General features: G+C 33.7%; 1 protein-coding gene across 50 annotated transcripts in view; it reads right to left on the bottom strand.

Moving 5' to 3' along the window:
* The window catches only part of LOC126747889 (zinc finger SWIM domain-containing protein 8 homolog), a 140,852-nt gene extending 118,943 nt beyond the window's left edge, over positions 1-21,909 (bottom strand). For all 50 annotated transcript variants that reach the window (XM_050456803.1, XM_050456825.1, XM_050456828.1 and 47 more), the window contains exons 1-9: positions 21,688-21,909; positions 14,382-14,500; positions 14,161-14,315; positions 13,734-13,878; positions 13,406-13,676; positions 6,137-6,264; positions 5,902-6,084; positions 3,410-3,616; positions 3,034-3,238 (exon numbers count right to left, since the gene is read on the bottom strand). In XM_050456803.1, the coding sequence (XP_050312760.1) occupies positions 3,034-3,238; positions 3,410-3,616; positions 5,902-6,084; positions 6,137-6,264; positions 13,406-13,676; positions 13,734-13,878; positions 14,161-14,275 (1,254 nt within the window). In that variant the 5' untranslated portion in view covers positions 14,276-14,315; positions 14,382-14,500; positions 21,688-21,909. The remainder of the gene's footprint in view (positions 1-3,033; positions 3,239-3,409; positions 3,617-5,901; positions 6,085-6,136; positions 6,265-13,405; positions 13,677-13,733; positions 13,879-14,160; positions 14,316-14,381; positions 14,501-21,687) is intronic.
* Positions 21,910-26,518: the final 4,609 nt, after the last annotated feature.

The raw sequence follows: 26,518 nt of genomic DNA, 5'->3' as shown, positions 1-26,518 counted from the left end.
CCAACCAAAAGTCCTGTAACTTTCGCAATTTTTAGTCTAGGACGACGTTTTTACCCTCAAATCCATCCTCAGGATTCACATTTTATTACTGTGAAAAAATGGTGAAAATATCTCAAGTGGTTCTGAAGTTATACCCAAAAATGTCCACTGATGCATAAAAATCCTGAAAATTGACAAAAAAATTTGCCCCAACCAAAAGTTCTGTAACTTTCGCAATTTTTAGTCTAGGACAACGTTTTTACCCTCAAATCCATCCTCAGGATTCACATTTTATTACTGTGAAAAAATTATAAAAATATTTCCAGTGGTACCGAAGTTACACCCAAAAATGTCTGGTGTGAATTTTTTTTTTTTTAAGAAAAGGATCAATGTAAAATATTGTTTTATGGCAATAAAAAAACCTTTAAGGACGATGTCGTTAAATCGTTCGAAAGTTTTTTCTTTAAGCTTTAAAACGAGATATCAGGCGTGCCAATCGGTAATATACAAAGTGAGTTACGCCCAAAAGTATGCACCCTTTTTAATAACTCTCTATCTGAGGACCAATCTCTGAGTAGATAAATGTAATTAAGTGTAAAGTATTCAAAAAACATTTCTCTACAAACTTTGTAGAGGATTTTAAGTGATTGGAATAGAACTTTTGAAGCTGTTGACCTTTATTGACCTCTAGTCCAAATAATTTAATTTCCAATCCAAGGCGTCACAATTCAATGGTTGCTCGTGAATTTTTGGTCGAAAACAATACTGCAACGACGGCCCAGCCTCTATCTATATTTGCCAGACATAACTCCGTGTGACTTTTACCTATTTCCAAAAATAATGAGAACCTTGAAGGGTCGTCGTTCTACAAGCATATATGACATTAAAAGTGCGTCACTGAAAAAGGGCTGACAGAAGTGACGCGTAGTCTAGAACGACGTTTTTACCCTTAAATCCATCCTCAGGAATGCCTTAATATTACAGTGAAAAAATTATGAAAATATCTCAAGTGGTTCCGAAGTTATACCCAAAAATGTCCACTGATGCATAAAAAACCCGAAAATTGACAAAAAAATTTGCCCCAACCAAAAGTCCTGTAACTTTCGCAATTTTTAGTCTAGGACAACGTTTTCACCCTCAAATCCATCCTCAGGAATGCCTTAATATGATAGTGAAAAAATCATGAAAATATTCCCAGTGGTTCCGAAGTTATACCCAAAAATGTCCACTGATGCATAAAAATCTTGAAAAATGGACAAAAAAATTTGCCTCAACCAAAAGTCCTGTAACTTTCGCAATTTTTAGTCTAGAGCGACGTTTTTACCCTCAAATCCATCCTCAAGATTCACATTTTATTACTGTGAAAAAATGGTGAAAATATCTCAAGTGGTTTCGAAGTTATACCCAAAAATGTCCACTGATGCATAAAAATCTTGAAAATTGACAAAAAAATTTGCCCCAACCAAAAGTCCTATAACTTTCACAATTTTTAGTCTAGAACGACGTTTTTACCCTCAAATCCATCTTCAGGATTCACATTTTATTAGTGTGAAAAAAAGGTGAAAATATCTCAAGTGGTTCCGAAGTTATACCCAAAAATGTCCACTGATGCTTAAAAATTGCCTCAACCAAAAGTCCTGGAACTTTCGCAATTTTTAGTCTAGGACAACGTTTTTACCCTTAAATCCATCCTCAGGATTCACATTTTATTACTGTGAAAAAATGGTGAAAATATCTCAAGTGGTTCCGAAGTTATACACGAAAATGTCCACTGATGCATAAAAATCTTGAAAATTGACAAAAAAATTTGCCCCAACCAAAAGTCCTGTAACTTTCGCAATTTTTAGTCTAGGACAACATTTTTACCCTCAAATCCATCTTCAGGATTCACATTTTATTACTGTGAAAAAAAGGTGAAAATATCTCAAGTGGTTTCGAAGTTATACCCAAAAATGTCCACCGATGAATAAAAATCTTGAAAATTGACAAAAAAATTTACCCCAACCAAAAGTCCTGTAACTTTCGCGATTTTTAGTCTAGGACAACGTTTTTACCCTCAAATCCATCCTCAGGAATGCCTTAATATGACGGTGAAAAAATCATGAAAATATTCCAAATGGTTCCCAAGTTATACCCAAAAATGTCCACTGATGTATAAAAATCTTGATGTTCCAATATAAGTTTTAAACAATACAAGACAAAATTGACTCTAACTCAGGAAGTTTTCGAGGTACAAAAAACGTTTTGGTATGGAATTATTGGAAAAGAAACAGACTTTATTGTACAATAACCTTTTTGAGCCATTTCCAATTATTTCTCGAAATATTCTCAAGAATAGTAAACATTTACTATGAAAATTGTCAAGAAAGTTATGCTCCAACCAAAACTGCAGTAACATTCGAAATTTTTAGTCTAGGACAACGTTTTTACCCTCAAATCCATCCTCAGGATTCACATTTTATTACTGTGAAAAAATGGTGAAAATATCTCAAGTGGTTCCGAAGTTATACCCAAAAATGTCCACTGATGCATAAAACTCTTGAAAATTGCCAAAAAAATGTGCCCCAACCAAAAGTCCTGTAACTTTCGCAATTTTTAGTCTAGGACAACGTTTTTACCCTCAAATCCCTTATTTGTGTGAAAAAACGGTAAAAATATCTCAATTGGTTCCGAAGTTATACCCAAAAATGTGGACTAATGCACAGAAACCTGAGTTTGGCAGTTCCTAGACCTTGACGGACAAAATTGCCTATAACTCAAAGTGTTTTTGAGGTACAAAAAACATTTTGGTATGGACTTATTGGAAAAGAAACATACTTTATTGCACAATAACCCTTTTAAGCCATTTCCAATTATTTCTCAAAATATTCTCAAAAAAAGTGAACATTTACTATGAAAATTGACAAAAAAGTTATTCCCCAACCAAAAGTCCCGTAACTTTCGCAATTTCTACTCTAAAACAACCTTTTTACCCTTAAACTCATCCCATAACTACAAATTCACAACTTAATTATAAAATTTTGACTTTTGACAACTTAACTCGTGATCACTTACTTGACTATGTAACATGTCACGCTCAGAAGGCGCCAATCCGGGATTTAGGGCGGCTAACCGCCAAAGTACCACAACTTCGTCGCATAGAGAAGATCCGGCGTGCTGTGACGCATGCGTGTTACTGTTGATGTTGTTATGTTTACCCCCTCCGGAACCCCCGTGACTGGAGGAACCGCTTAAGAGGGCCACTTTCGTGTTAAACCACCTGAAATACACGCGGAAATCACGATTAAACAAATCAAAGGTCCTGTAACAATATATATATATAATATGGCTACAAAATGTTTATTAGTTTCCTAAATATGACTGGACGAGTTTTAGACTTAGTTAAGTAAGTTATAAGTCACCCTATAACGGTTTTTCGGTGCCTACTTACCAAATTAGAATTTGTTCGCAAGCCATACACTCCTCGGTAATAATCTCCAAAAGTGGTACCGCATTCCGGTCGTTCCGTTTGAACATTTCCCGTACGATACTCAGTAAATTCCACATGCCTTCCGGTTCTCGGCCTCTCAATGGTCGTAGTAGTGAGGACCATTCCGCGGCGGCGGGGGGCGCCACTGTGCTCAAGTAGTTCACGTCACTGAAGATGGTAATTTTAAAGAAAAAGAAACACGTCAGTTACCTTTTTGTCAATGTGCAACTAATAGAAAAATCTGACGTTTAGAAGCCGAAATAAACGTCGATGAAAATCGCCCTAAAACCACTTTACAAAAATTAAAAATTAAATTACTTGAGTCCACAGTACAGGGTTGTACTTTTGGTATGTTACTCTTCACACCTTGGACTAACTTTTTCCTTATTACTTAATTTTCCGTAAATGTACAAGGTGTCCCGGAAAATCGGGACAAAGTTACCCCAAAAAAAAAATGAAAATCGCCCTAAAACCACTTTACAAAAATTAAAAATTAAATTATTTGGGTCCACAGTACAGGGTTGTACTTTTGATACGTTACTCTTCACACCTTGAACTAACTTTTTCCTTATTACATAATTTTCCGTAAATGTACAGGGTGTCCCAGGAAATCGGGATAAAGTAAACCCAAGAAAAAACATAAAAATCGCCCCAAAAACCACTTTACAAAAATTAAAAATTAAATTATTTGGGTCCACAGTACAGGGTTGTACTTTTGATATGTTACTCTTCACACGTTGAACTAACTTTTTCCTTATTACATAATTTTCCGTAAATGTACAAGGTGTCCCAGGAAATCGGGACAAAGTTACCCTAAGAAAAAAGATGAAAATCGCCATAAAATCGCTTTCCAGAAATTAAAAATTGAAATATTTAGGGCCATAGTACAGGGTTGTACTTTTGACATGTTACTCTTCACACCTTGGACTAACTTTTTCCTTATTACATAATTTTCCGTAAATGTACAAAGTGTCCCAGAAAATCGGGACAAAGTTACCCTAAGAAAAAAGATGAAAATCGTCATAAAATCGCTTTCCAGAAATTAAAAATTGAAATATTTAGGGCCATAGTACAGGGTTGTACTTTTGATATGTTACTCTTCACACCTTGGACTAACTTTTTCCTTATTACATAATTTTCCGTAAATGTACAAGGTGTCCCAGAAAATCGGGACAAAGTTACCCTAAGAAAAAAGATGAAAATCGCCATAAAATCGCTTTCCAGAAATTAAAAATTGAAATATTTAGGGCCATAGTACAGGGTTGTACTTTTGATATGTTACTCTTCACACCTTGGACTAACTTTTTCCTTATTACATAATTTTCCGTAAATGTACAAGGTGTTCCGGAAAATCGGGACAAAGTTACCCCAAGAAAAAAAATGAAAATCGCCCTAAAACCACTTTACAAAAATTAAAAATTAAATTATTTGGGTCCACAGTACAGGGTTGTACTTTTGATATGTTACTCTTCACACCTTGGACTAACTTTTTCCTTATTACATAATTTTCCGTAAATGTACAAGGTGTCCCAGGAAATCGGGATAAAGTAAACCCAAGAAAAAAAATGAAAATCGCCCTAAAACCACTTTACAAAAATTAAAAATTAAATTATTTGGGTCCACAGTACAGGGTTGTACTTTTGACATGTTACTCTTCACACCTTGGACTAACTTTTTCCTTATTACATAATTTTCCGTAAATGTACAAGGTGTCCCAGAAAATCGGGACAAAGTTACCCCAAGAAAAAAGATGAAAATCGCCCTAAAACCACGATATTTTAGAATGTTATAAATAATAATATAGAAAGTTGTGTCTAAAATGCGTTGTAATAGTCCCTTAGTTTCATTATTCATCGTTGTCTTGTCTACCACGGACTTAATACGTCGCCAGAATAAAAAAAATCCAGAGGAGTCAAATCTGGAGAACGCGGGGGCCTATTCAATCTAGCGCTAACAAAAAATGAACCGAGTAAGAACAAAAAAAATTAAATTTGGTCAGATTTCAATCATCTGCTCGAAAACCTATATAAAATAATAAAATATAGGTTTTAAAAAAATAGTCGAAATATTGATGCGTCATTATATAACAAGGAGAAAATGATAAATTTAAAGTCAATGTCTCATAAATTCCATCATTTGTCCCTTTGCCACGCCTGATTAGATCCAGTAGAACAGTTCAATGTAATCCTGAAGGTAAGTCTAACTAGGCGAGGCAAAAAATTGAATTTTAGAATGAGATTTAACATATTACAAAGACACTTTTGAGGATAACTCAAGAAGTTATTGAGGGATTTTCAAATTTCTTTTAGGGAATTATAAAGGGTTCCCTAAGGATGAATTTCTTGCCAAAAAAAACCGTTTTAGGTGCCAAATTCACTGAGCTACAACCGTTTTCCCAAAGTACTTTAAATATTTAATAACTAAAAGAAAAATCTACTATAAAAAACAATTACCTGAATACCATCGGTGCAGGCACACAAAACTTAATAAGAATCTTCTTAATGTTGTCGTGCAGAGTCTTTTCGTCCAGATACCAGGACGTTTGGTCGTTAGCGGAGGCTCCCGCGGTAGGATCCGGTGCTCCACACACCGAATTGATGGCAGAAGGTTGAGATCCGAGCAATTCATCTAAAAGTCTACAACAAACCGGACTTAAAAATTCTACATTAAATAAACGCATTCAATTACCGTTGAGCAGTAGGCAGTATCTGCTGCGGTAATTCACTGATCAAATACTGAGCGAACTTTTGCAGTTGCTCCCTATGGAGTCTCGATAAAGATTCGGATACTGGGGCTCGTAAAGTGACCGTTTCCGGCTAAAATTTCAATATTAATAATAATAATATAAAATATAAAAAATGTTTATAGAATTATACACGTTATACAAAAATCATAAGATACGTCATAGAAGGTCCTTTACTAGGAGTAGAGGAAAGTCGCCTAATATGGGGAGGTTTTGTTTTGAAAATAGGAAAAAAATTGCATGATACGTTCAAAATTCGAAAAATCTCGTAGTGATATTATTTTACGCGAGGACAGATGATATATGTACAAAAACACTCAAATTTATTTAATTAAATTGGGGTAGTGATCCTATTATGTAAAAAAAATGCATCTCCCCAAATTACGAACCTGTGAGCACCTAAATTGGAGAGGTCGAATTTTCATGAACACACACCTTTGCAGAGTCAAGTGATCGATTCAATGGGTTGCAAAGTGTATTTAAAAAAATATGGATGTTGTTTTTAAGAAAATATTAGGACCAAGATCCGCGCATAGTGTGTGGGCCCACTTGTAACACACAGTGCAGCGAACCCAGTCTTCACCTTCGTGGTCATCTGAATAAAGACCACTGCAGTAAATGCACTCCGCATCTTCATCAGATATTGGGTCGTTTGTAGAGTCATCCATATATTGGGCTTCGCCTTCTTCATCAGATGATTCCCCTGAAGAGTCAAGTTTTTCCCCTTTTTGGGCTTAGGTACTTGGTTTTAGAGGAGCTACAGCTTTCTTTTCTTTGAGCTTTGGGTTTTGTTTACTTTTCTTCTAACTTTTAGGTATTTACTTTAATGAATAATACTTTTATACAAAAAAAAACAAACATATTTTGGTTAGATTGATAGCAACTTTTTTTAATGTTGCATGTTTTCTTTTGCATTTAATTTTTAACTTTATCTTTACTTTTATCAAATCCTTAAACAGTGTAAAATGAATCGTAAAATATGGAAGTCGTGTTTAAAATTAACTTCGTTTTTTTATAACAGTGTTTTTAAAAAAAGTAGTCCATATTAGGAGACTTTTCTCTAATGGTAAAAAACCGAAATTTCAATTTTTCTTAAAAACCGCAAATTTCTCAGATCTTGGTGAATACATAAAAGATGCTCCTTTACTAGTAGTATTTGACAGTTTTTAAATGAAAGCTCTATCTTAAATAACAAAAAAGTTATGCAAAATTTTCGATCTAATAAAATGCATGTTAATGGTAAAAAACTGAAATTTCAATTTTTCTCAAAAACCGTAAATTTCTCAGATCTTGGTGAATACATAAAAGATGCTCCTTTGCTAGTAGTATTTGACAGTTTTTAAATGAAAGCTCTATCTTTAATAGTAAAAAAGTTATGCAAAATTTTGCATCTAATAAAATACATGTTAATGGTAAAAAACTGAAATTTCAATTTTTCTCCAAAACCGTAAATTTCTCAGATCTTGGTGAATACATAAAAGATGCTCCTTTACTAGGAGTATTTGACAGTTTTTAAATGAAAGCTCTATCTTAAATAACAAAAAAGTTATGCAAAATTTTCGATCTAATAAAATGCATGTTAATGGTAAAAAACTGAAATTTCAATTTTTCTCAAAAACCGTAAATTTCTCAGATCTTGGTGAATACATAAAAGATGCTCCTTTGCTAGTAGTATTTGACAGTTTTTAAATGAAAGCTCTATCTTTAATAGTAAAAAAGTTATGCAAAATTTTGCATCTAATAAAATACATGTTAATGGTAAAAAACTGAAATTTCAATTTTTCTCCAAAACCGTAAATTTCTCAGATCTTGGTGAATACATAAAAGATGCTCCTTTACTAGGAGTATTTGACAGTTTTTAAATGAAAGCTCTATCTTAAATAACAAAAAAGTTATGCAAAATTTTCGATCTAATAAAATGCATGTTAATGGTAAAAAACTGAAATTTCAATTTTTCTCAAAAACCGTAAATTTCTCAGATCTTGGTGAATACATAAAAGATGCTCCTTTGCTAGTAGTATTTGACAGTTTTTAAATGAAAGCTCTATCTTTAATAGTAAAAAAGTTATGCAAAATTTTGCATCTAATAAAATACATGTTAATGGTAAAAAACTGAAATTTCAATTTTTCTCAAAAACCGTAAATTTCTCAGATCTTGGTGAATACATAAAAGATGCTCCTTTACTAGGAGTATTTGACAGTTTTTAAATGAAAGCTCTATCTTAAATAACAAAAAAGTTATGCAAAATTTTCGATCTAATAAAATGCATGTTAATGGTAAAAAACTGAAATTTCAATTTTTCTCAAAAACCGTAAATTTCTCAGATCTTGGTGAATACATAAAAGATGCTCCTTTGCTAGTAGTATTTGACAGTTTTTAAATGAAAGCTCTATCTTTAATAGTAAAAAAGTTATGCAAAATTTTGCATCTAATAAAATACATGTTAATGGTAAAAAACTGAAATTTCAATTTTTCTCAAAAACCGTAAATTTCTCAGATCTTGGTGAATACATAAAAGATGCTCCTTTACTAGGAGTATTTGACAGTCTTTAAATGAAAGCTCTATATTTAATAACAAAAAAGTTATGCAAAATTTTCGATGTAATAAAATACATGTTAATGGTAAAAAACCGAAATTTCTATTTTTCTCAAAAACCGTAAATTTCTCAGATCTTGGTGAATACATAAAAGATGCTCCTTTACTAGGAGTACTTGACAGTTTTTAAATGAAAGCTCTATCTTGAATAACAAAAAAGTTATGCAAAATTTTCGATTTAATAAAATACATGTTAATGGTAAAAAACCGAAATTTCTATTTTTCTCAAAAACCGTAAATTTCTCAGATCTTGATGAATACATAAAAGATGCTCCTTTACTAGGAGTACTTGACAGTTTTTAAATGAAAGCTCTATCTTGAATAACAAAAAAGTTATGCAAAATTTTCGATTTAATAAAATACATGTTAATGGTAAAAAACCGAAATTTCAATTTTTCTCAAAAACCGTAAATTTCTCGGATCTTGGTGAATACATAAAAGATGCTCCTGTACTAGGAGTACTCGACAGTTTTTAAATAAAAGCTCTATCTTTAATAACAAAAAAGTTATGCAAAATTTTCGATTTAATAAAATACATGTTAATGGTAAAAAACCGAAATTTCAATTTTTCTCAAAAACCAAAATTTTTCAGTTTTTGATAATTATGTACAAGATGCTCCTTCACTAGGAGTACTTGACAGTTTTTAAATGAAAGCTCTATCTTTAATAACAAAAAAGTTATGCAAAATTTTCGATTTAATAAAATACATGTTAATGGTAAAAAACCGAAATTTCTATTTTTCTCAAAAACCGTAAATTTCTCAGATCTTAATGAATACATAAAAGATGCTCCTTTACTAGGAGTACTTGACAGTTTTTAAATGAAAGCTCTATCTTTAATAACAAAAAAGTTATGCAAAATTTTGCAACTAATAAAATACATGTTAATGGTAAAAAACCGAAATTTCAATTTTTCTCAAAAACCGTAAATTTCTCAGATCTTGATGAATACATAAAAGATGCTCCTTTACTAGGAGTACTTGACAGTTTTTAAATGAAAGCCCTATCTTTAATAGCAAAAAAGTTATGCAAAATTTTCGATCTAATAAAGTACATGTTAATGGTAAAAAACCGAAATTTCAATTTTTCTCAACAACCGTAAATTTTTCATAGTTTTTGGTAAATACATAAAAGATGCTCCTTCACTCGGAGTACATGACAGTTTTTAAATGAAATAAATCGAATTTAAAATGAAAATATAAATCAATAATTTATTTTATAAATAAACCTGTTATTAATTTATCTGAAACAGAAAAACTTGTACTTTTTAAAGCCCTTAATTGCTCCAAATTTAATCAAGATTTTTATTTCTAAATTACCTAAACGTGCTTTTAAAAAAATTCAAACTAAAAAATGAATTTTCCAATATTGATAGGTTAAAAATAAACTGCACATTTTCGTGTTTTACCACCAAAAATATACAAAAAAACAAATGTTAAAACAAAATCTCCTCGCACTTGTGCTAAATATTAAATAAGTGAAACATATAGACCATTATTAAAAACTAATTAACGAACATAACAATGATTTAAAAAAAAATCAAATATTATCAACTTTAAAATAACGAAAATTAAAGGAAAGCGCATTTATAATGTTAAATAGATATTTGTTCGGTTGATTTTAATAATAGAATAGAATTAGAACAGGGCATTCTTAAAATTAATTGATCATTGGAAATTATTAAATTATATTAATGTATGTTTTAGAGAGTTTCAAGGAGAATTTTATATATTTTATTTAATTCTATAAGTAAAATCATACATTTAAATTGAAACTGACCTCGCCAACATTATATTATTTAACACTAAAATGCCACGTGAAAAACTAAGACTCTAGATTAAAATATAATGCAATTGCCATGAAATATGTCAATGTTTAATTGAAAAAATCATATATTTCTCGATTTTTACTACATTTCTCTAATTATAAAATTCCCTTCCTATCTAAAATTAAGCAAATAACAGGACGAATTCAAAACCTCTAAAAAGCGATTTTTTTTTTTATTTTTAAATTAAATTCCTTTTTTTTCCCAATCAAATCAAGTCATAAAAGGAAGTCAAAAAAATGCACGGTAAATTCCTAATGTTATTTCAAACAATACAGTATATTTTATCTAATTCCTTAGCTTACATCTGGAACGATGTTTGAGCATTTTTATATTTAAATCGAAATATATTTTAAATCATTTTTAAAATTAACTGGGTACTTATCGATGATTGAAAATAAATCATTAAACTTCGTAATAGCGTCCTGTTGTCACTAAAATTTGATTTATTTTAAGGTTTTCCCCAAAAATTGTGGACTAAAATTATATTCGTTTTATACAGCGACTTACTTCTTACCGTAACTTTATCTACACCTATAAGATCAGTCTTGTATTCCGTCCAAATCTTTGTAGTGAAGATAATCAGGACGTTTAGTAACAGTTTTAAAATCAGAATAAATTGTTAAAGTTAAAATACAAATGGTCTACATAGTCTTTTTGTTTTTTCAACTAATAATTTAGAAAGTCTGTGTTTTGAATCACATATATATTTCTTAATGGTGCAATTTTTCTAAAATAAATGAAAATCTGTCGAAATTCATTAATACGTGGAATCAGAAAAATCTATATTCTGTTCAAATTCTTTTAAATCCGATATATGGAATAAATTAACCGACACGATTGAATAAATAGAATCTAAGTTATATAAAGGATTTCTATTTCACAGGTTGTTTTCGAAGTATTTTTAAGATAAACAAATTTTATATATGCCTAAATAATGACGTGACAAATTTGGATTTGTCCTTAATTTAGCTCTGACTTCTAGAGGGCGTTGTACCTACGTGTCTTTTATGACCTTTTAGGGACTTACGCGAAAAGGATTTTTGATTCCACGCAATCGAACTGTCTCATATCCGGAATTCCAGGACGTAAGTTCAATTGCCTGGAATTCTTGATCCGTCATTTTGTTTTTTTTTTTTTACTGGTTTATTCCGAGAGCGCCCTCTACAAGTGAGAGCTAAAATAAATTACGCAGAAAAAATAAATATTTGAAAACCAAGCATTTTAGACCATACATTTTTACTAACACTTATTATATAACACCCTGTATATATATATATATATTACTATATCAGAATATTGTTCTTCCATAATCATTAAAAAAGTTTCAAATAATATCCTTAGGAACGAAAAATATCTTTTTAAAACTTTGGAGGAGGGTTTGAATTGGACTAAATTATTATTTTTTTGATATTTCAATTTTTCTCAAAAACCGTAAATTTTTCGGTTTTTAGTAAATACATAAAAGATGCTCCTTTGCTAGGAGCACTTGATAGTTTTTAAATGAAAGCTCTATCTTAAATAGCAAAAAAGTTATGCAAAATTTTCGATTTAATAAAATACGTGTTAATGGTAAAAAACCGAAATTTCAATTTTTCTCAAAAACCGTAAATTTCTCAGATCTTGGTGAATACATAAAAGATGCTCCTTTACTAGTAGTATTTGACAGTTTTTAAATGAAAGCTCTATCTTTAATAACAAAAAAGTTATGCAAAATTTTCGATTTAATAAAATACATGTTAATGGTAAAAAACCGAAATTTCTATTTTTCTCAAAAACCGTAAATTTTTCATAGTTTTTAGTAAATACATAAAAGATGCTCCTTCACTAGGAGTTCTTGCCACTTTTTAAATGAAAGCTCTATCTTGAATATCAAAAAAGTTATGCAAAATTTTCGATTTAATAAAATACATGTTAATGGTAAAAAACCGAAATTTCAATTTTTCTCAAAAACCGTAAATTTCTCAGATCTTGGTGAATACATAAAAGATGCTCCTTTACTAGGAGTACTTGACAGTTTTTAAATGAAAGCTCTATCTTTAATAACAAAAAAGTTATGCAAAATTTTCGATTTAATAAAATACATGTTAATGGTAAAAAACCGAAATTTCAATTTTTCTCAAAAACCGTAAATTTCTCAGATCTTGGTGAATACATAAAAGATGCTCCTTTACTAGGAGTACTTGACAGTTTTTAAATGAAAGCTCTATCTTGAATAACAAAAAAGTTATGCAAAATTTTCGATTTAATAAAATACATGTTAATGGTAAAAAACCGAAATTTCAATTTTTCTCAAAAACCGTAAATTTTCCAGTTTTTAATAATTACGTACAAGATGCTTCTTCACTAGGAGTACTTGACAGTTTTTAAATGAAAGCTCTATCTTTAATAACAAAAAAGTTATGCAAAATTTTCGAGTTAATAAAATACATGTTAATGGTAAAAAACCGAAATGTAACTCAATTTTGACTCCGCATACACATATCTCATTTTTTTTAAAATACATTTTATAGTTTATTCAGTATATTTTTTGTATCTATAATTATATTTTGATTAATGCAGAAATACAGTAAATTTCATTTATCAACTAAAAAAAAAAGCAACAATCTCAAAAACTATATATGTACGTCATCTCGACCCCAATCCTTGCACATTATAATTTAATTTTGTTATTCAGTCTCAGTTTCTAATCAAATATTACGTTAAGTACATATTAAGTACGCAAACAATCCCACTTCTGAAAAATTCTTCTGTTCGTTTTAATTAGTGAGTAATTCCGCCACAATACTCACCAAATGTATTCTGGTGAGACAAACTGCCACGATATGCGAACACCAGTAAGCGGGAGACTGACAGGTACAGTTACAAGACGAAATTCTCCTCCTATCAAACGTGACCGCGACATTATGAGTGGAAGCGGGAGAGTTGTTGTATCTGGCCTGTTGCACACTCGCAGACAAATGGAACCCAATTTGCAACGGATCTTGCACCATACGGTTCCTGTACAAGTTATCTCCTCGAGAGAATTCGTCTGCGGATCCGTTTGCCAAACACGAGTACAACCTGTTATAAATCGATGCTATAAAACTTCACACAGGTAGTAAGAAACAGGTTTGCTACCTAATGTCCTCCTCGTTATCCGGGAAACTCCAGAACGCTATGCGAAGCTGCAGTTGCTCAGGAACCGGCGGATAAACGTGCTCGACTAACTCAAAAGGGATGTGGGAGGCGACACATTTCGCTGCCAGTTCGGTTAACGATGGTACTGTAACAGTATTTAGAATTGTAGAATCACTGTTGAAAACCCTGAGGATGACAAGGATCAGTCTTTTTAAGACCAGGAGACATATCAATTGTTAAATTATGGGTGTATGGAAAATGTGAGGGACTTATAAGGGAAATGGACAACAGGTGAAACATTCATGAGAATTCCTCTGAGCCAAAACTCCGTCTAATTAACCACACTAAGAATATTCAGTTGGTGGATTAATAAACCAAAAAGTTCCAGACCTACGACTACTTCCACATCGACTGCTGTCGAGCTTACCTTCTGGTGATCTTTTAGAACCCCCGTAAAACCCGGATTGGTTGTTATTGGTCGGTTTCTTCCATCCCCTCCAGTTGTTGCACACACTCTCCGGTTCCGAACTCCAACTGCACATGGAGTCTTCCTCGAACCGGTCCGAGTCTTCGAAACTGAACCTTAATTAATAAAAAGTGTTTTGCTAATACCCCCCGAGCACTTGAACGTATGATTTTTTAATTTACCGGTCCCCTACTAAATTTTCCCCCCTGTCGTCCCAAATCGCCTCCAATCCGACGTCCTCCAGGTCGTCCTGCCCCTGGGGGGCGCCCTGGGCCCCTCGACGCGCCAGCGTGGATGTTAACTAATGTAGAAAGTGTGAATGTTACCAATACAGGCTATAAAATTAGTTGCAGATATTTGAAAATCAATAACAAATAGCCTAAGGAATTAATAGTGTCGAAGAGTCCTAAAAGGGGGAACACAGAGGCCTATTTGACTGCAACAACTCTGGTAGAGCCCTCCTGGTTACATGTAACTGTACCAAGAAGATTAATGATGAATCTCCCTAGCAGTAAGTTTTGTGGTGTCTTAATATTTGAAAGACAAAAACAGGCATTTAGTATATAGGTAGCTGTTAAATTGGTATCCTGGAGAGCACCACCAAGCACATAAAATAAGAATTTCAATTTAAATTTAAAATGCTTCTATCATTCGAAGATATAAAAATCTCATTGACAAAGCTTTAGATGAGCTCAAAATGACAATTAGTGGTAAAAATAAGGTATGAAGCCAATTATCAGTAAAAATTTTAAACTTAGTGATATACACAACACACACCAAAATACATACGGAAAATAAAAAAATACAAATTATAAATTTACAATATAGTAAGTGGTAAAAGAAAACTTACAATACATATATCACAGTCAACCATAAATTACACACAAATAAAATTACCTGATTAAAAAGGAAAAAAGTACAGTAAAAATAATATTGGTCAAATAACTTCAATGTAAATTTAAAACCAAGAAAACACAAGCCAAAAGGTATGAAAAAGAAAAGAAAACTTGCTTTGATTAGATAAGGTAAGAATGGCTAGTTTTTGTGAGGTAAACTGCAGCACTCTTTATGGTCGAGAGAGCAATCAGTATTGTTGAATTGTAAATATTCGGCACACTGATTTGCTAAAATTCTACTAAAATAGTCTTCACACTAATTCATAAATCAATAATTTATAAATTTTGACTACTAGAACCTTAGATATTCACTTGCCAATAAGAGACAAAGTCTTTTGTTCCTTACAGGCACTCGTTGAATAAGAATTACAATATCTTGACTTTTTGTTAATGGATTTTAGTAATTCTTTCAAAAGAGAGTAAAAGGAAATGAGAGCACTTTGAAAATCCTGAAAAAGTCGTTTCCGACGTCCGTTTTTGAGGCCAAAAATGCGCATCAAAAATGCCATATCTCAGCTATTGGAAGAGCTACGACCTTGCGGATGGTCTCGTTGGATTCAGAAGGACGAAACTAAGACAAAACCGTTGGAATTTTCCGGATAGCCCCTTTAGAAGCCGAGATATCGACCTTCAAAGTTTGGAATTTTTCATTTTTCGGGTATACCCCCCCGTATCGAATTTTTTCACCAAAAATTGATTTTTTTCGAAATCAAACTAAGTATACCAGCGTCTTATTTGGGTCACCTAGATTACGAAAACACCGGGTTATAACAGGATCCGAGCAGAACTAAGGGAATGAGAGCACTTTGAAAATCCTAAAAAAGTCGTTTTCGACGTCCGTTTTTGAGGCCAAAAATGGGCATCAAATATGCCATATCTCAGCTATTGGAAGAGCTACGACCTTGCGGATAGTTTCGTTGGATTCAGAACGACGAAACTAAGACAAATCCGTTGGAATTTTCCGGATAGCTCCCACAGAAGCCGAGATATCGACCTTCAAAGTTTGGAATTTTTCATTTTTCGGGTATACCCCCCCGTATCGAATTTTTTCACCAAAAATTGATTTTTTTCGAAATCAAACTAAGTATACCAGCATCTTATTTGGGTCACCTAGATTACGAAAACACCGGGTTATAACAGGATCCGAGCAGAACTAAGGGAATGAGAGCACTTTGAAAATCCTAAAAAAGTCGTTTTCGACGTCCGTTTTTGAGGCCAAAAATGGGCATCAAAAATGCCATATCTCAGCTATCGTAAAAGCTACTACCTTGCAGATGGTCTCGTTGGATTCAGAATGACGAAACTGAGACAAAACCGTTGGAATTTTCCGGATAGCCCCTATAGAAGCCGAGATATCGACCTTCAAAGTTTGGAATTTTTCATTTTTCGGGTATACCCCCCCGTATCGAATTTTTTCACCAAAAATTGATTTTTTTCGAAATCAAACTAAGTATACCAGCGTCTTATTTGGGTCATCTAGATTACGAAAACACCGGGTTATAACAGGATCCGAGCAGAACTAAGGAAATGAGAGCACTTTGAAAATCCTGAAAAAGTCGTTTTCGACGTCCGTTTTTGAGGCCAAAAATGGGCATCAAAAATGCCATATCTCAGCTATCGTAAAAGCTACGACCTTGCAGATGGTCTCGTTGGATTCAGAATGACGAAACTGAGACAAAACCGTTGGAATTTTCCGGATAGCCCCTATAGAAGCCGAGATATCGACCTTCAAAGTTTGGAATTTTTCATTTTTCGGGTATACCCCCCCGTATCGAATTTTTTCACCAAAAATGGATTTTTTTCGAAATCAAACTAAGTATACCAGCGTCTTATTTGGGTCATCTAGATTACGAAAACACCGGGTTATAACAGGATCCGAGCAGAACTAAGGGAATGAGAGCACTTTGAAAATCCTGAAAAAGTCGTTTTCGACGTCCGTTTTTGAGGCCAAAAATGCGCATCAAAAATGCCATATCTCAGCTATTGGAAGAGCTACGACCTTGCGGATGGTCTCGTTGGATTCAGAAGGACGAAACTAAGACAAAACCGTTGGAATTTTCCGGATAGCCCCTATAGAAGCCGAGATATTGACCTTCAAAGTTTGGAATTTTTCATTTTTCGGGTATACCCCCCCGTATCGAATTTTTTCACCAAAAATTGATTTTTTTCGAAATCAAACTAAGTATACCAGCGTCTTATTTGGGTCATCTAGATTACGAAAACACCGGGTTATAACAGGATCCGAGCAGAACTAAGGAAATGAGAGCACTTTGAAAATCCTGAAAAAGTCGTTTTCGACGTCCGTTTTTGAGGCCAAAAATGGGCATCAAAAATGCCATATCTCAGCTATCGTAAAAGCTACGACCTTGCAGATGGTCTCGTTGGATTCAGAATGACGAAACTGAGACAAAACCGTTGGAATTTTCCGGATAGCCCCTATAGAAGCCGAGATATCGACCTTCAAAGTTTGGAATTTTTCATTTTTCGGGTATACCCCCCCGTATCGAATTTTTTCACCAAAAATGGATTTTTTTCGAAATCAAACTAAGTATACCAGCGTCTTATTTGGGTCATCTAGATTACGAAAACACCGGGTTATAACAGGATCCGAGCAGAACTAAGGGAATGAGAGCACTTTGAAAATCCTGAAAAAGTCGTTTTCGACGTCCGTTTTTGAGGCCAAAAATGCGCATCAAAAATGCCATATCTCAGCTATTGGAAGAGCTACGACCTTGCGGATGGTCTCGTTGGATTCAGAAGGACGAAACTAAGACAAAACCGTTGGAATTTTCCGGATAGCCCCTATAGAAGCCGAGATATTGACCTTCAAAGTTTGGAATTTTTCATTTTTCGGGTATACCCCCCCGTATCGAATTTTTTCACCAAAAATTGATTTTTTTCGAAATCAAACTAAGTATACCAGCGTCTTATTTGGGTCATCTAGATTACGAAAACACCGGGTTATAACAGGATCCGAGCAGAACTAAGGGAATGAGAGCACTTTGAAAATCCTGAAAAAGTCGTTTCCGACGTCCGTTTTTGAGGCCAAAAATGGGCACCAAAAATGCCATATCTCAGCTATCGTAAAAGCTACGACCTTGCAGATGGTCTCGTTGGATTTAGAATGACGAAACTAAGACAAAACCGTTGGAATTTTCCGGATAGCCCCTTTAGAAGCCGAGATATCGACCTTCAAAGTTTGGAATTTTTCATTTTTCGGGTATACCCCCCGTATCGAATTTTTTCACCAAAAATTGATTTTTTGCGAAATCAAACTAAGTATACCAGCGTCTTATTTGGGTCACCTAGATTACGAAAACACCGGGTTATAACAGGATCCGAGCAGAACTAAGGGAATGAGCGCACTTTAAAAATCCTGAAAAAGTCGTTTTCGACGGCCGTTTTTGAGGCCAAGGATAGTTTCGTTGGATTCAGAACGACAAAACTAGTGTTGTAAAATGCTCGAGAATTTATTTTACGAGAACGTTGCTCAAGCATGAAAGAGCACGAACGAGAATTTTCAGCACTTACGAGCATAATTGAAAAAAATGCAAAGGAAACATATTAGGAAAATATCTGAAATTAAAAATGTTTGTGTTTATTTATGTTCCATTTATTAAGTTAAACTTTCAAAAAACCTATTTAGGAACTCTCCTCCGAACTTCTCATCTTCAATGGTATTAATTTCAGCCCCAGATTTGGTAGGTTTTTTTTTTAATTTCTGTTCCATTAAATTAGTAGTAGTAGTAGTAGTAGTAGTATTTATTAATAATAATATACATACAATGCATTATTACAAGTCAAGTCACTTACTTGCAAATAAAGATAAAAGATAAAATACAAATTAACAAGTTTTGCCCAAAAGCATGATAAAATATAACATCTAATCACAATATTTGCACTAAACCTAAAACACTTAACATACATTCTTATTAAGACAATATTAACATATAAGATTAAAATTAAAATTGGGATGAGAAGTACTCCTCAAATGAGTAGAATGCACCCCTGAAAAGATGCATTTTTATTTGTTTTTTAAACTGCGGAAGGCTAAGAGATTTAATGTTTGTTGGAAGACAATTATAAAATTTTGGTGCAAAGTATCTGGTTCCATTTCTTGATCTCTCAAGCCGGCTAAACTCAGGCACTAGCTCATTACAATTCCTAGTTTCATAATTATGAAAATGTAGGTGGGTTCTATAGTGATCCAGATTTTGGTGAACACGCAACAGGCACTGCATAATGTACACGGACGGCAAAGTTAATATTTTAAGCTTCCGAAAAGATTCCCTACAGTCATCTCGGTAACCCTGACCAGTCACAATACGAATACACTTTCTCTGCAGCCCAAATACTTTATCTATATGGCAGGAATGACCCCATGTCAGTATGGCATAAGTTAGCTGTAAGTGAAAACTACTATGATATGCTGTAAGTAAGACCTGCAAGGAAGTAATTCCCGCTAGATTTCTAAAGAGGACTAACAGACTGGACAGTTTACTAGACAGTTTGACTATATGTTGTTCCCAAGTCAATCCTGGATCAAGGTGAACACCAAGAAACTTAGCCTCATCTGAACAGCTTCCAAAAGCAGGATGCTCAGTCAATGTATTGTGCCGCAAAGTAAAATTAAGTGTTTGTGACTTTGAACTATTGAGAGAAAGACGATTTGCCAAGAACCATTGAAAGAGGTTATTCTCCGGGGTCTGGAGATCTAAATTAATGATATTTGAAGGGTGATAACTTTGATAGTAAGTTGTGTCGTCAGCAAACAGAACAGTGCTAACAGAGCCCCCCTGTGAAAAGGCCAGATCATTTATGTAGATAAGAAATAGTATGGGTCCCAAGACAGACCCCTGTGGAACTCCATATTTCAAAGGCTTAATATCAGACTTATTCTGATTAAAGACAACAAACTGAACTCTATTCGACAGGTATGACTCAAGCATCTTAATTACTTCCCGGTGAAAATTGTAGGCTTCCAGTTTTTTTAGAAGAATGCTATGTGTCACACAGTCAAAAGCCTTTGTGAGATCCAGGAACGAGGCCAAGGTATCAAGAAACCTTTCAAATGTTGTTGTCCTGTTTTTCCTGAAGCCAAATTGAGTTACTGCAAAGAGCTGATTTGACTCAAAATAGTCATTAATCTGGTTTTTTAAGATTCGTTCATGCACTTTAGACAGAATAGGTAAGAGGGAGATGGGACGATAACTATTATAGTCATCAGCAGATCCTTTACCTTTAAAAAGAGTTTTGCAGTTTTAAATGCTGCTGGAAAAAAAAAATTTTGTTTGGTAGTGTTTATTTAAAATTTAAATTGGTAGAGGTGTTTGGCTGGCCGGTATTTGAGTTTATACTTTGACTCTTTAATGCTATGGGAAAGTTCACATTTTTGGGGAATGTTCGGATTCATGCTCATTCGTGCTCTTGAGAATAAACGGGAACTTTCCATTACTCACAACACTAGACAAAACCGTTATAATTTTCCCGATAGCTCCCATAGAAGCTCGGAATTGATTAATTCTACTGAATTAATCAATAATTTCTAAGTTTTCACTCCTAGAACCCTAGATATTCATTTGCCAATAAGAGACAAATTATTTTATTTCTCACAGGCACTCCTTGTCTAAAAATGCCATTATAATGATTTTAAGTAAATGTATTTTAGTGAATTCTTCAGAAAATACTGAAAAAGTCTTTGGAGTAGTCAATAAAGCAGTTGTTTATAAATTTTGACTACTGGAACCCTAGATATTCACTTGCCAATAAGAGACAAAGTCTCTTGTTACTTACAGGCACTCCTTGAATAAGAATTACAATATCTTGGCTTTTTATGAATGGATCTTAATGATTTTTTCAAAAAAGTCTAAAATGGGTTTTCAGAGTACTACATCAATCAATAAGATACAAATTTTTTGACGATAGATTGTAATTTTACAAAAGTCTATTTTAACAATTTAACTATGTTTTCATCTCATTCGTTGTGTGTTAATAATTATGCTTATTTTAAGTATTAATTCTTTTATAAATTATAGAATCAATGCTCAATTGCCTCGACTGCAAAAATTATTAATCAACCCCACTGATTGGAATGAAAAAAACAATAGTCATGGACCAGTGCCTGAACTAAAGAAATGAATTGTGAACTTCAAGACTAGAAAGTGAAGTGCCCGAATTCTTTTATTGATTGATTGATTATAAGGACAAAATATTTTAATGATAGATTCCTAACTACTTCTTAACTAAAGCTTGTTAAGTTAGATGTTCTGTATGTGACAGTAGCTCTTGAGATCACTCTTAACTAGTTTATTTATAAGATTTACAGGTCTGAATACTTCATATACAGTAGAATGTAAGATATATCAATGATTAGAACTAATACTAAGCATGCAATTTACTTGTCTTGTTACTCTTCGACAAAAACAAAACAAAGACAATAATAATTATATGTTATACTTTAATGAATTCCCTATGGACCTAAAATAAGAGGGTGTTTTCTTGATGGTGTTTTAAGGCCTTACGTGCCCCAACAGGACACAAATACGCAATAAAACGAAACTTATGTACAATAAATTAATGATCAAATAAGTACCTAACAACCCTGCCAAAACTGGACAAAGGATCGGGAGCAACTACAACGTCCGGAATTTTTTCAGGGGCTCTGACGAGCCCTTTAACCAAACATTACCAGATCCCAGGTAGGAGCTATAAAACACAAACGGACAAAACGCGACACTTTCACTTATAAACCCAAGGAAATTAATAAATTTCTTTATTATGTGAACATACATACATTCGACCTCCCTGACATAAGACAACAAATATGGCGACAGTCGAACTGTCAAACGGTATTTCTCTTGTCTTATATAGAGGGCGCGGCGAATAAGTGAGTTCGTATAATGTTCACTCAATCACCGGTTAAAAATGACGCATTAAGAACCTTAATTGCTATTGGCTGGATTCTGTAAGGGTCTTTTGGGATCTCTCAAAGGCTTCCGATTGTGTACTACACATCAGTATTTCGGATTGCGAGGGTCTGAATCGTATTAAACGATTAGAATCCAGACTGTAAGTCAGCAATGCACTCTCGAAAAGCCTTACAAACAGACTTTTAAGGTTCTAAAGGTTTCTGCTGACCTCTCAAAGGCCTTGGATTCTGTACAACCAAGTATCATGCTTCGTCATTATTTGCTTTTAAATAATGACTTACAGATTTGAGATAAAAAAGTTTCGAAGTGCGATTACTCAGCCCCTATCGGCTCGATTGTTTAAATTATAAGGGCGCTTCAATGCTCTTACCCTCTTGTTTCTAATAAAACCATTGGCAAAGCTGTAGCTCTCATATTTATTGAGCTATTGGATTCTTTTGCATTCAAAGGTCTAGTGCCATAGATCCGTTGAGAGTGAAACACCCTTTTGCTTGTATTAAGTGTTAGGGATATTGTAAAATTAGGAAAGTTATACTATGATTTATAGGATAGTTTGAGGTTCATCCCTACCAATTTTCATAAATAACAATCGACTAGGGTTAAGTTAATAAGCTTTCAAAGGTCTAGAACCACAGAACTAGCGAGAATGAAACACACTTTTGCTTGTATTAAGTGTTAGCGGTAATGTTAGACTAGGAGAGTTATACCGTAATTTACAGGATGTTTTCAGGAATGTTTTTACCAATTTTTATGAATATCGATGGACTAGGGTTAAGTTAATAAGCATTCAAAGGTTTAGAACCATAGATCCGTTGAGAGTGAAACACCCTTTTGCTTGTATTAAGTGTTAGCGGTAATGTTAGACTAGGAGAGTTATACCGTAATTTACAGGATGGTTTGAGGATCGTTTTTACCAATTTTCATAAATATCGATCGACTAGGGTTAGGTTAATAAGCATTCAAAGGTCTAAAACCACAGAACTAGCGAGAATAAAACACACTTTTGCCTGTATTAAGTGTTAGCGGTAATGTTAGACTAGGAGAGTTATACCGTAATTTACAGGATGGTTTGAGGATCGTTTTTACCAATTTTCATGAATATCGATGGACTAGGGTTAAGTTAATAAGCGTTCAAAGGTCTAGAACCACAGAACTAGCGAGAATAAAACACACTTTTGCCTGTATTAAGTGTTAGCGGTAATGTTAGACTAGGAGAGTTATACCGTAATTTACAGGATGGTTTGAGGATCGTTTTTACCAATTTTCATAAATATCGATCTACTAGGGTTAAGTTAATAAGCATTCAAAGGTCTAGAACCACAGAACTAGCGAGAATAAAACACACTTTTGCTTGTATTAAGTGTTAGCGGTAATGTTAGATTAGGAGAGTTATACCGTTATTTAGAGGATGGCTTCAGGATTGTTTTTACCAATTTTCATGAATATCGATGTACTAGGGTTAAGTTAATAAGCGTTCATAGGTCTAGAACCACAGCACTAGCGAGAATGAAACACACTTTTGCCTGTATTAAGTGTTAGCAGTAATGTTAGACTAGGAGAGTTATACCGTAATTTACAGGATGGTTTGAGGATCGTTTTTACCAATTTTCATAAATATCGATCTACTAGGGTTAAGTTAATAAGCATTCAAAGGTCTAGAACCACAGAACTAGCGAGAATAAAACACACTTTTGCTTGTATTAAGTGTTAGCGGTAATGTTAGATTAGGAGAGTTATACCGTTATTTAGAGGATGGTTTGAGGATCGTTTTTACCAATTTTCATGAATATTGATCGAATAGGGTTAAGTTAATAAGCATTCAAAGGTTTAGAACCATAGATCCGTTGAGAGTGAAACACCCTTTTGCTTGTATTAAGTGTTAGCGGTAATGTTAGACTAGGAGAGTTATACCGTAATTTACAGGATGGTTTGAGGATCGTTTTTACCAATTTTCATAAATATCGATCGACTAAGGTTAAGTTAATAAGCATTCAAAGGTCTAAAACCACAGAACTAGCGAGAATAAAACACACTTTTGCCTGTATTAAGTGTTAGCGGTAATGTTAGACTAGGAGAGTTATACCGTAATTTACAGGATGGTTTGAGGATCGTTTTTACCAATTTTCATAAATATCGATCTACTAGGGTTAAGTTAATAAGCATTCAAAGGTCTAGAACCACAGAACTAGCGAGAATGAAACACACTTTTGCCTGTATTAAGTGTTAGCGGTAATGTTAGACTAGGAGAGTTATACCGTAATTTACAGGATGGTTTGAGGATCGTTTTCACCAATTTTCATAAATATCGATGTACTAGGGTTAAGTTAATAAGCGTTCATAGGTCTAGAACCACAGCACTAGCGAGAATGAAACACACTTTTGCCTGTATTAAGTGTTAGCGGTAATGTTAGACTAGGAGAGTTATACCGTAATTTACAGGATGGTTTGAGGATCGTTTTTACCAATTTTCATAAATATCGATGTACTAGGGTTAAGTTAATAAGCGTTCATAGGTCTAGAACCACAGCACTAGCGAGAATGAAACACACTTTTGCCTGTATTAAGTGTTAGCGGTAATGTTAGACTAGGAGAGTTATACCGTAATTTACAGGATGGTTTGAGGATCGTTTTTACCAATTTTCATAAATATCGATGTACTAGGGTTAAGTTAATAAGCGTTCATAGGTCTAGAACCACAGCACAAGCGAGAATGAAACACACTTTTGCCTGTATTAAGTGTTAGCGGTAATGTTAGACTAGGAGAGTTATACCGTAATTTACAGGATGGTTTCAGGATTGTTCTTACCAATTTTCATGAATATCGATCGACTAGGGTTAAGTTAATACGCATTCAAAAGTCTAGAACCACAGCACTAGCGAGAATGAAACACACTTTTACTTGTATTAAGTGTTAGCGGTAATGTTAGACTAGGAGAGTTATACCGTAATTTACAGGATGGTTTCAGGATTGTTCTTACCAATTTTCATGAATATCGATCGACTAGGGTTAAGTTAATAAGCATTCAAAGGTCTAGAACCACAGAACTAGCGAGAATAAAACACACTTTTGCCTGTATTAAGTGTTAGCGGTAATGTTAGACTATGAGAGTTATACCGTAATTTACAGGATGGTTTCAGGATTGTTCTTACCAATTTTCATGAATATCGATCGACTAGGGTTAAGTTAATACGCATTCAAAAGTCTAGAACCACAGCACTAGCGAGAATGAAACACACTTTTACTTGTATTAAGTGTTAGCGGTAATGTTAGACTAGGAGAGTTATACCGTAATTTACAGGATGGTTTCAGGATTGTTCTTACCAATTTTCATGAATATCGATCGACTAGGGTTAAGTTAATAAGCATTCAAAGGTCTAGAACCACAGAACTAGCCAGAATAAAACACACTTTTGCTTGTATTAAGTGTTAGCGGTAATGTTAGACTAGGAGAGTTATACCGTAATTTACAGGATGGTTTGAGGATCGTTTTTACCAATTTTCATAAATATCGATCGACTAGGGTTAAGTTAATAAGCATTCAAAGGTCTAAAACCACAGAACTAGCGAGAATAAAACACACTTTTGCCTGTATTAAGTGTTAGCGGTAATGTTAGACTATGAGAGTTATACCGTAATTTACAGGATGGTTTCAGGATTGTTTTTACCAATTTTCATGAATATTGATCGAATAGGGTTAAGTTAATAAGCATTCAAAGGTTTAGAACCATAGATCCGTTGAGAGTGAAACACCCTTTTGCTTGTATTAAGTGTTAGCGGTAATGTTAGATTAGGAGAGTTATACCGTTATTTAGAGGATGGTTTCAGGATTGTTTTTACCAATTTTCATGAATATCGATGTACTAGGGTTAAGTTAATAAGCGTTCATAGGTCTAGAACCACAGCACTAGCGAGAATGAAACACACTTTTGCCTGTATTAAGTGTTAGCAGTAATGTTAGACTAGGAGAGTTATACCGTAATTTACAGGATGGTTTGAGGATCGTTTTTACCAATTTTCATAAATATCGATCTACTAGGGTTAAGTTAATAAGCATTCAAAAGTCTAGAACCACAGAACTAGCGAGATTGAAACACACTTTTGCTTGTATTAAGTGTTAGCGGTAATGTTAGATTAGGAGAGTTATACCGTTATTTAGAGGATGGTTTTAGGATTGTTTTTACCAATTTTCATGAATATCGATGTACTAGGGTTAAGTTAATAAGCGTTCATAGGTCTAGAACCACAGCACTAGCGAGAATGAAACACACTTTTGCCTGTATTAAGTGTTAGCGGTAATGTTAGACTAGGAGAGTTATACCGTAATTTACAGGATGGTTTGAGGATCGTTTTTACCAATTTTCATGAATATTGATCGAATAGGGTTAAGTTAATAAGCATTCAAAGGTTTAGAACCATAGATCCGTTGAGAGTGAAACACCCTTTTGCTTGTATTAAGTGTTAGCGGTAATGTTAGACTAGGAGAGTTATACCGT

The sequence above is a fragment of the Anthonomus grandis genome, chromosome 20 (assembly GCF_022605725.1).
Source record: "Anthonomus grandis grandis chromosome 20, icAntGran1.3, whole genome shotgun sequence".
In the NCBI taxonomy this organism is placed as follows: Eukaryota; Metazoa; Arthropoda; class Insecta; order Coleoptera; family Curculionidae; genus Anthonomus; species Anthonomus grandis.
The sequence above is the reverse complement of the archived record's forward strand: the minus strand, read 5'-3'. Positions and strand labels throughout refer to the sequence as shown.